The 11,099-nt window shown below is 34.5% G+C and overlaps 1 protein-coding gene across 2 annotated transcripts in view; it reads left to right on the top strand.

Annotated features, from left to right (window-relative positions):
- ALDH1A1 (aldehyde dehydrogenase 1 family member A1) overlaps window positions 1–9,216 on the top strand; it is a 131,087-nt gene extending 121,871 nt beyond the window's left edge. For both annotated transcript variants that reach the window (XM_054583020.1, XM_054583019.1), the window contains exons 12-14: window positions 347–504; window positions 3,831–3,905; window positions 8,627–9,216. In XM_054583020.1, coding sequence (XP_054438995.1) covers window positions 347–504; window positions 3,831–3,905; window positions 8,627–8,699 — 306 coding nt within the window. In that variant the 3' untranslated portion in view covers window positions 8,700–9,216. The remainder of the gene's footprint in view (window positions 1–346; window positions 505–3,830; window positions 3,906–8,626) is intronic.
- Window positions 9,217–11,099: the final 1,883 nt, after the last annotated feature.

Genomic DNA, 11,099 nt, shown 5'->3' on the forward strand with positions numbered 1-11,099 from the left:
GAAGATGAGGAAAACTAGGAAGAGGATTTAAAATGTTCCCAAATGGCAAAGCAACTCTGTAGTCCATGATTTCATGCATAATCATTAAGTTCGTGGAAGACTAACTCTAATTCTAGAAAACAAACATGTCCTTGGTTTTTTTTTTTGTATTTCATCTCCTTCCGAAGAGAACTTAACATCTGTCTTAACCTAGCATTACAGCAGCTGCCATTTTGATTTTTACACATAGGTTTCAGATAAGAAACAGTCTTATTTCTGGATAGTTTATAAGACAAAAAACTATAGTATAATTTAAAATATTTAGTTTTAACCTATTACTTTATTTCATTCATTTCTTGTGCTGTAGATATTTGGACCAGTGCAGCAAATCATGAAATTTAAATCTTTAGATGATGTGATCAAGAGAGCAAACAATACTCACTATGGCTTATCAGCAGGAATTTTTACCAAAGACCTTGACAAAGCTGTAACAGTCTCCTCTGCTCTGCAGGCCGGAACAGTGTGGTAAGTCAAAGTTTAAAACACTCCCTTTTCAATGTTGAGTATATTAACAAGTTACCTTGAACCTTTTTATACTTTCGTTTTTTTTCATTTGGAATCACATGGCTAGCTGGAAAAACAGTTGCTAACAAACAAACAAAACCGTGCTATGTTGGAAGAATTTTAGAAGGGTATTTCCTTTAACACCTCCCAGCCTCCTGAAATTGCTTGCCCAACATATTTTATTGATGTTTGGGTAATACAATATTCATTTTACTACGTAATTTCTAGGCACTTGGTACTATGCTATACACAAGAGAGATAAAAGTTGTATTTTAATCAAGTTAATTAGATAATAAGACAATACTTATTTGGTGCCCTTATTATGCAAACATTTAATTCTTACATTGGCTTCTTAATCTGGGATTATTAGACATGTCTGAAGATCTTAATTCGGAAGAACATATTGAGTTTTGAGGAGCACATCCCTCTCATTTTTGACCTGGTTTACATCTCTGATTTTTATACTTTAATGTAGAAGACATAAATGTGGAGGCTGTGCCTCTCAAACTATTTTCTCGCCTGCTCAGTCCCCAGTCCCTGGACTGCTTCATTGGTAATTTTTTCCTGTCAAACCTCACTTGATGCCCTTAGTGCTGGCAATAGCCCAAGATTATTTTCCTTCCCGATAATATCACATCTATTCCAATTAAAAATTTTGTTAGCCCTGGCTGGTGTGGCTCAGTAGATTGAGCACCGGCCTGTGAACCTAGGAGTCACTGGTTTGATTCCCAGTCAGGGCACATGCCTGGGTTGCGAGCCAGGTCCCTAGTTGGGGGCATGCAAGAGGCAACCACACATTGATGTTTCTCTCCCCCTTTCTCCTTCCCTTTCCCTCTGTCTAAAAATAAATAAATAAAATATTTTTTTTAAAAAAAAACTTTGGTTAGATGTTGAAGAGACAGGCAAACAATCCTTGCCCCTCTTGATAGCTCCAGGATCTTTTCCCTAACCAAAGGGAGGGTCATCATTTAGTTAATATGTACTCTACCCTAGGCAGTGCACTGAATTCTTTACATTCATTATTTTTTTAACCTCACATCTCCTTAAATATTCTACATTTACCAATGAAAAAAATGAAAGCTTAGTGAGATTAAGTATTTGATCAACGTCACGCAGTAAAAGACAGCTGAGGTTCACACCTATTTGAGACGCTAAAGCAGTGATTTTCAACCCTGACTGTACATTACTGTAGTCTGAGTAGCTTTAAACATATATAAACTGATTTGAGGTGGGAGAGTGTGTACATTAAACCTACCAATTACATCAATCTCTGTGGTCGAGTCTGGGCATAGCTCTTTTATTTAAGGAGTATTTTTCAAAGCTTTCACATGATTCTCATGTGTAACAAGGACTGAGGGCCGCTACTCAAATGCCTGACTTTTTCTATAATGGGGTGTTTTCTTTCAGTGACTCTTAATAAAATTGAATTTTTTTTGAATACCCAGTATGGTTGGTGATTAATGTAGAATTATCCTATGACCCAATTATTAATAAAACTCATCATTGCTATTGTATGTGTGTATATTATTTCCACTTACTGAAGACTTACTATGTATCAAGCACTGTAGAAGCATGATTGTATACACCATCTTACACTTCATATCAATTCTACTAAATATTATCATGCCCATTTTACAGAGAAAGAAACATTTGCTTAGAGAAGCTGGATCGCTTTCCCAATATCATCCAGGCTTTAAGGGGCAGAGCCAGGGTTTGTGAGCATAGCACCTCCCTTTATAACAAGAAAAGGTCTTCAACAGAGGATCAGTTGGCAAGGCTGATCATTTTACAGTTTTCTCTAACTGAATATTTCTCAGTTTTCTGTTTACTTTTACTGGCACAGTTTCATTTCCAGTGTAGAGTCCAAAGGGTAAACTCATTTTCTGTGCTTTTTTAAAAAAGACACATTTCAGGTTTTGCCTTTGGAATAACAGAATGTTATTTGCCTGTTTGATTAGGAAGGTTGTTACAACATCATTCCATCCAGTGGCGTGGGAATCCCCGGTCAGAAATTTCTCCACTTACAGAGGCAACCATATTTGCATTACTGTGTATCTTAAAACATAAGAATGTTCTGGCATTGTCCCAGACCCAGTCATTGCTTGGTGTTTTCCAAATAACTATTGAATTCCAGAGTTTTGGGGATTTTACCCATAATTTCAAAATAATGATTTGATTTTGCAGTTGAAAGAGCAATTAAATAAAGTGGAGACAAGTTGTCTTTTGTAGATTCAAGTTTATTTAAGGAACTATCCTTCAGGAAGAGAGGCTGGATAAGAACTCTGTGGTCCACTGAAAATATGGAATGCTTGGAACTGGACAATAAATGCTTGTAATTGAAAAAAATGCCTGCATATTATCTCAGGATCAAATTAATAACCAAACTTTTCCAAGCATAATACAATTTATCTAGAAGTCATACTATTGTTCGCCTATTTTAATGGCGTAGAGGGAGGAAAAGTATTTTAAAAGAACAATATTACTTCTTTAAATGAGATTGTTTTCCTCTTATGTATAATGAAAATCATGTAGATAATTAGATTTTACTGTTCATTTTAGCTGCCAGGGAACTAGAGGCTAAACAAATTGTTCATGTCCTGCACCATTGCATTCTAACTTTCCCCCTTGCCTTGATCTTTTATCGTAATTTTTTCTTTAGTTCTAATCACTCATGTTTTTTGTGATTATATTTGTTCAGAAATGTGGCAAGGAGTAAACAAATTAATAAGGAAATCTACCTCCTGCCAAGGCCTCAGTTGAAGCAGTTATTGAATCAATTAATTTTAAAAAGTAAATGGAGTAATAGGATACATATTATCATTGCAAAAGAAAATTGATTCTAGCCTGTTAAGTACACATCTCTCAAGAGAATTGTAAAACTTATTGTAATTCTCTAGCAAGCCACATTCCTTTTCCTGTGGCATACAAGCTATTCTATCTTTTATAATTCAAACTACAACTTCTGAGGGACAAAATATCCTACCAAAATGTCTATCCACAAAGAGTTGTACCCTTGTATTTGTTTTTAGGCTATATCTCTATCTATCTATCTATCTATCTATCTATCTATCTATCTATCTATCATCTATCTATTTATCTATCTATCATCTATCTATCATCTCTGCAATCTAATTTATATATGCTACTTTTTTATCTCAATGAGTTTTATTGAAATTAATGGAGTTCTTAAAGAACTCTCTGAATTTGTGAAATTCCAGATTTAATAGTTATTTCATAGGCTAAGTATAATCTATTTTATATATATATATATTATATTTTCTTTCCAGGGTGAATTGCTACAATGTGGTATCTGCCCAGTGTCCCTTTGGTGGATTCAAGATGTCTGGAAATGGACGAGAACTGTAAGAATAACTTTCTGTTAAGATAAGTACTTATCTCAGTAAAAATGGCTGTCATTCCCAGGGAATTAATCCATAGTTGCTACTTGGATTAAAACTTGCCTGTGCTTTTTCCTGGAGACTCACACTGCCAAATAACTTTTTTCAATGCTGGGTTTACTCCCTAAGTAAAAAATGGTAAAGGCAGAAGGGAAATATAACTTATTAAACTCCTACTGTTCATAAGGGACCATTCTAAGCACTTTACATTGGTTATTAAAGACATTCCCAGAAAGAAGCTGGAAACTACAAACTGGTGTTTGTAAGAAGTATACAAATATATGAATACTGTAATTATTTGAATATGATACCTCTTATGTAAGTAGGTTAGGTGCCTTTATATGAAAAAAAAATTATAGTGTAAGAATGAGTCTCACTTGTTGAACTATTATTGATGTAGACTCCAAAATTTTAAATTACCTGAATGAGTTATTCTTGGTACTAAAATCTAAACTTAAAAGGGAATTTGACTAAAGAAAACATATTTTATAGTCATGATTAAGTTAAGAATATATATTAAAATGCAATAACTTCTAGTTGCTTTTTAAACCAGGATATATAAACTTTTTTAATGTGCATATACGTATGTATACATAGGAAATAGAGGCGATATGTTTGCTTAATTTTTTTCAGGCAATTTTAACCACTTAATTTCTTAACATTTTCTTATATTTAGCAATAAAAATTTTTTAATATATAATCTTTATTATATTCCATTCCATTATGATTTATTCCCCTTACATCTCCTTTCCCCCAACAATCACCACACTGTTGTCCATGTCCATGACTCCTTTTTCTTTTTTAGCTATAAATTTTAAAAGTCATAAAGAAAAAAGGCACATTTTATACAAACCCTATGGAATCAAACGTAGTAAAGCTCCCCACTTAATAAATAGCAAGTAAAAGTGAAACTCAGTTTCTAAAGGTTATGAATGTATGTACTTTGTCATTTAAGTAAATCAGCAAAATTACAATGAAATAATTATCTCTGGAGAGCCAGTGAGAAAAAGAAATGATAAAATGATCCATCCTCTTTCTCAACATATATTCATTAAGTATTTGTATGTATATAAGCCATGGAGCCCCAGAACATGATATCCTGTACCACCCTGCATACAATTGTGGTGGTAGGAAGAATGTATAAAAAAATAGTGCAAAATAGGCTATACACACTATGAAATAAATTGTGTTAGGCTAGGAGCCCATGCCTCATAGAGGTAGAGAAGCAGTTAAAGTGCAAAGCACATTGTTAAAGGACAGAAAACTGGGGTACCACCAGAGTACAGCATTTATGGCATCTAACTCATAATTTTAATCTGTTCATCAAGGACAGCACTTGTAGTGGGGATAAGAGTAGGAGAAGAAAGTAGAAGGTCTGTGACTTCCTTTCCATGTTTAAGATCCTGTGGTTGTAACTCCAGTGTAAATTCAATGAATAAAAACTTAATGGCAGTTGATGGAATAAGAAAAGACCTTACAGAAAAGATAGGACTCAATCTAGGGCATGAAACAAGTGTTGGAATTCAGGAAGTAGAAAAGAGGCAGCTCTGGACAGAATGTTACATGTGGCATGTTGAGGGGAATTTGGTTGGCTGGTGGGGATTTATGGGGGTGAGAAGTATAAGTCCAGAGTTAATAGGATACAGATTAAGAAGTTTTGAATTCAAGGAAATTGAACTGCATGTTATTAGTGGAACAGTGAAAAGCTATGGTTATCTTTAAAATGTTGTTGAGGAGGTAGAGCATGACAAAAGATCAGCCCATAAAAAGTGCATGGCATAGTAAAGAAAACATAACTGGAGATTAACCAACTTGTATTTGAATCCTGGCTCCACCATTTGCTAACCATGCAGCCTGTTTCAAGATGTACAACTTTTGAGGCTTTATTTCCTCTTGTTTAAAGTGGAGATGTTACCTTTTCTCTTAAGATGGGCATGAGAGTAAAATGACATACTACATGTTTATTCTGTAGTATTGTAACTGTCACAAAGAGGGAGCTCAACAAATGGTCTCTTCCTTTTCTACTCTTTTTTCTTTATAATATACATTATTAGAGAGTCTCTTGGCAAAACTAATTGCTTTGTACAGAAAGTTAAAACAAAGGTTAGATTATTCTGAAGGACAATAAGTCCATGCTGGACCAGGTATCTAACACATTTCCTTAAGAATGTTGAAAATAAAATAATCAAAAGGGATGAAATAACTAAAGTAGACCAAACATGTCCATTTTGTTTGATACCATTTGGTCAAACTTTAAGGTTGAGGCATTAAGGAAATCAAAAAAGAAGGGGATGAAAAAAAGGAATCAACTCTGAGTAATTTCCTAAAAATCTGTAATGTATGCATAGATAATTTTCTTCTTTAAAAAAACAAAGGAAAAATTTATATGGTAATTTTGTTTATTTCAAAAATGATGGCTGAGGACACTACTGTTTATGTCAACCTGAAACCAAATTTGACAAACATAATAAGTCATTTTCTGCAAGATGTTCAAAGAGAATTATTGAGGTGATAACCTCAAACAACTCCCAAGAGTTCAATGATAATTTATCCTCAATGATAGAAAGGCAGAATTCATCAGTTGGGAACAGAGTCCTCAAAGAGCCAAAAATAGTGGTACATAGACCCAATGTGGTGGTGATGCTGAGTACCCAACCCTGCATTTGCATCTCAGATCATGGTGCTGGCACTAGAATTAGTTAAATGACAGAAATTCTCCCCTTGGTATAATTGCACTAATGTTTACTTAGGTTAACAGACTTGGAGACTTTACTAGTATGCCATTTCAAACTTTATTGGCTCTCAGCACCCCACAGCATATTTCTTTCCTCCTGTCTTTTTTGGAAAAAGGGGAGCATGAAAATGTTCAGCCAACATTTCCTCTGTGCCTCCTTAATTAATATCAGGCTAATTTCTGGGTCCAGAGTGAAAATAGATGCAACTTGTTATGACAGTGTAGGTCCTGGGTAAAAGCATGGAAATGCAGTTTCAAGCCCCTCTCCCGAACTCCTGAAACAGAATCAGCATTTCAGTCAGGTGCCAGGTTACTGGTACACTGAAGATTTTAGAAGCACAGAACTTGTCACTGACAGACAAGTAAGGTCAAAGAAGTGTAAAGAGATGTTTTTGTGTTATAGCATCCGCATAGTATATGCGTAGGTATAGCAAGGAGCAGGACTTACTTCAACCTGAGTGTGACAATAAGCACACTTGGTACTGTCATGAGAGTTTCAAGTGTGCTGTAACCCAAAATACAATGGAAAGCTTATTGGAGATAATCATGGATTAATTTCTCTAACTTTGTGAGGTAAAAATACTAAAATGTTATCCTTTAATGGGTTTCAGACAACTGAGGCTAAGCCCTTTAATTACTTTGAAGAACATGCTCACTGAAGCTTCTAGAAGGCATTTTCAGGAGCTTAATAGCCCAAGAAAATAATCAGTATAAGAGGATTAGGTTACCCAGAAGAAAAAGATGTCTTCACCATACCTGCCTATATCACCAGAAGGGAGGGGCAGAAAAAGATCAAGATCTTTTTCCTCTGTAAGCTTATATGTGCATTAGTGCAATGATTTGAAGAGCACTCTTAGGTACAGGTAATTTAATCCTCTCATCAAAACAATACAGAGAATAACTTAGCTTAATCTTTTTAGTTATCTCTTTAACAAAGGATAAATCATAGTCAGTTTTCAAAACTGTTAGGAGGTCTTAATAAACCCCATAACAAAATATAATACCAGAGTCCGAATGGATTGACTCAGGTTAATTTCTGATCATTTGGATTTGATGTAAGAGTTATATAAGCAAAGGAATGACAGGGCTGTATGAAATGGAAAACCCAGCGACCACAGAGAATCCAAAGGCCTGAATTTAGGCCAATGGTCCCTCTCCCTTTCTTAAAAACAAAATAAACAAACAAAAAAAGAAAGAAAATCTTCTAGCAACAGGTCAGATTTTTTTTATTTTGCCAAGAATCAAGAGTCAAAAGATATTGTTAAAACTACAGCTAGAAAATAATTTGTTTCAAGGCCTCCCTATTAGAGCATGTTAGAATAAAAGTGGAAGCATGGTCGTATTTAGCCCCTTCATCACTCCTGGGCCAACCACATGGGGTAAATAACTAAGCTAAGTTATCCTTGAATTTATTAGTTTTTCCAAGCTACTCAAATGATTACATAGGGTGAGGCAAAAGTAGGTTTACAGGTGTGAGTACATGAAACACAGAATTTATTCTTATTATTTATTAGTTATTATATTCCATATGAACATCTGTAAATTGACTTTTGCCCTACCCTATGTATTAATACTTCTCCTCTTGTACTATATCTGTCTTATTTATTTTAACCTAAACTAGAATTTTTGTGTGTATGGTGAGCTCTTTTATAGTCAAATAGAGCAGTGTCAAAAATGGACAATTTCTGTGAAAATCAACTGAGTGTACATGATCACTTAAAAATGCAAAAAAAAAGTTGTTTGAAATTTTCCTCACAAGTAGATTTATATAAGACCAGATATTTTATGCTTGGCTAGCTGCTATTTGAAATGCTTCTGAACACAGAAAATATCTTCCATTGTTCCTAGCCAGATAAGCAAGAACAAACTTGTACCAAATCATGAATTATAGTACCTTTTGTACAGCTGTGCTAAATTCTGTGTTTTCTTCTTGTTTCCCTATTCTTTCAAGGGGAGAATACGGTTTCCACGAATATATAGAGGTTAAGACCGTGACAATGAAAATCTCTCAGAAGAACTCATAAAGAAACTACAAGAATAGAGAGAAGAATACTCGATGGTTAAGCATCTTGTGCAGTTGCTAATATATTATGGTGGTTTTTAAATACAAAATTGTTGTTTTATTGATATTTAAAAATAAAGGCTAACCATATTAGCACCAATACTACACATAGAATACTTGACATGTAGCTTATATTGAATCATTTACCTTCAGATATGTGACCTCCAAGCCAATCTGTAATAAAAAGGATGGATTTAGATGCAAGATATCTCTAGCTCCATAATAGTCGTGCACTTTTCCTTGTAGCTACTTGTCCAGGATAATTATTGTATAGAAGAGGACCAGCTGCCACTTAGCTTCTTTCCATTAACATACCTGTTAACTGCAGAGTAGATGTGCTCTGTTCCCAGTAGCTGTGAAGTCCTTAGAGTTTGTTGAAATGTTTCCTAGAATGTCTTGTCTTCTTGTCAAATGAAGTAATCCCTGAAATCTTAGCAGTATGCTAATCATAAAGCTCAATAAAACAACCTTGCATGATTCTTGTTAAGTTTGGATTTTTTAAGTACAAAAGAAGTCTTGGTTATGATGAATTATTCTCCCTGTCGCTCAAAAACAGTGTTACCTTGAGCATAAATATGCATTTAAAATAAAAGTCTAATCTACTTATTTTCAAATGGATAAAGAAACATTTTATTTTCCAGAGGAATTCTTGTAAGCAATTTCAAACATTTGAGATTGATGGTTTCAGTCCTTCAGGTCAAAGATACCATCAGAAAGGAAGAAAAGAAAGGAAGAGAAGGAAGGAACGGAAAAGAAAAGAAAGAGAAGAAGGAGGGGGAAAAAAGAAAAGAATGGGGCTTGTAATGGAAATGGGAATTTTCAAAACCATAAGAGTGCAGTAACGTGCCAAAGGGGTGGCAATGACCTCTAACTGAGGGACCTGAGAAAGGCCTCATGGAGGAAATTGGACTGCATATGAACCTTAATTGATGATTGATTTGTAGTTAAAAGGGTGGAAGGAGAGGGTTGTCCACAACATAGTCTCTCAAAATATGTTCCATTTAGAAAAATTTTGGAAAAATTCTGTATATGTGTGTAATATTTTTCCGTCTTAGAGTTTCAAATTAAACATTAGCATATTCCAGGTTCTGAGAAGCCCTATAAAACTAATAGAGTTTTTTTCCCCCTAAATTTATTTAACTGGTAAGCTTGCCTTCTCCCCACCCTTCTTTAACACCAATTAACACTAAGATCTTGGAAGATGCTGTTCTATGCAACAAGGTAGCACTGAAGGTTCTGAGGAAAGATCTGGGGCTCAAGGGGGAGCAACCAACTGTGTAAAACTAACTGAACGCTACTTACATATTTGTGTCCTCATACACAGAGCTCCTGCCTGTGCTCCTATGTGGGACACAAAATAAGCAAATAATTTTTTTTGCGCATTTTCTAAAATATTCTTAGCTCAACAGCTTGAAAGTTAAACCGAGTGATCTGTAGGATAAGATTTTTTTTCAGTTTCAGATATTATATAAATAAGTTTACCATTAATAGTTAAGTTTTAACAATTAATAGTTCCATTAATAGTTAAGTTTTAACTATTCATAGATACTTCAGCGACAGTTATTAGGACATTGTAATAGCCACCACAGTAGAGTGCAACAATGTGTGAACAAATCAAGTTCAGTAGCTTCTTAGACCTGAAACATTTTCAACTCCAATTTCAAGGGTTTCTCAAAATTATGTGGACTTACAAGATTTGCAATTTGAACTGTCTTGTAAGTTTTGGGACATAACTACCATTTTGAAAACTGGAAGAACCACAATCTAAGGGAGACTTGAAAGATCTTGGGACACTGAGAAGGGAAAATATCCGAATAGAGAGGAGGGCTGTGTTTTCTGAAAACCAGACAGTGTCTACATTTTTGCAAGATGTGTTTAAAATCATGCATAAATAAATTAATAGGTAGACAAGTTAATACTGTAATGGCATCAGACTAGACCATTTTTTTAAATGTATAACAAAGAAGACTGAACACAGAACAAGACAAAAGCCAGAGGCAAGTTTAAATATTTGAAAACTAAACCTTCACTGTATAAATAAGACATTACAGGATTAAACAGAAAATACCTGTTTATATTGGCTCGTTCCGACCCTGCAGACATTTGTATTCCTTTTTCTCCAAGTTATAAAGCCACCCTGGCAACAAATCATAAAACCTTGAAAAGTAAAAAAAGCATCTTATTAGGCCATGGGCTACAGGAAATACAAAAACAAATACGATCTCATTGCCTTTAACATCCACATGATAGAAAGCATTTTTATTTTCAGGAATACCAGATTAAGTATTAGAATTTGGAAGTAATTGTTCATTAAAAGACATTGTTAGGACTCAGATACGATTCTCAATTGTCCAGCATCTTT

Source organism: Pteronotus mesoamericanus, unplaced genomic scaffold, assembly GCF_021234165.1.
Source record: "Pteronotus mesoamericanus isolate MK-2021 breed Mesoamerican mustached bat unplaced genomic scaffold, CSHL_Meso_final contig_73, whole genome shotgun sequence".
NCBI classification, from domain to species: domain Eukaryota; kingdom Metazoa; phylum Chordata; class Mammalia; order Chiroptera; family Mormoopidae; genus Pteronotus; species Pteronotus mesoamericanus.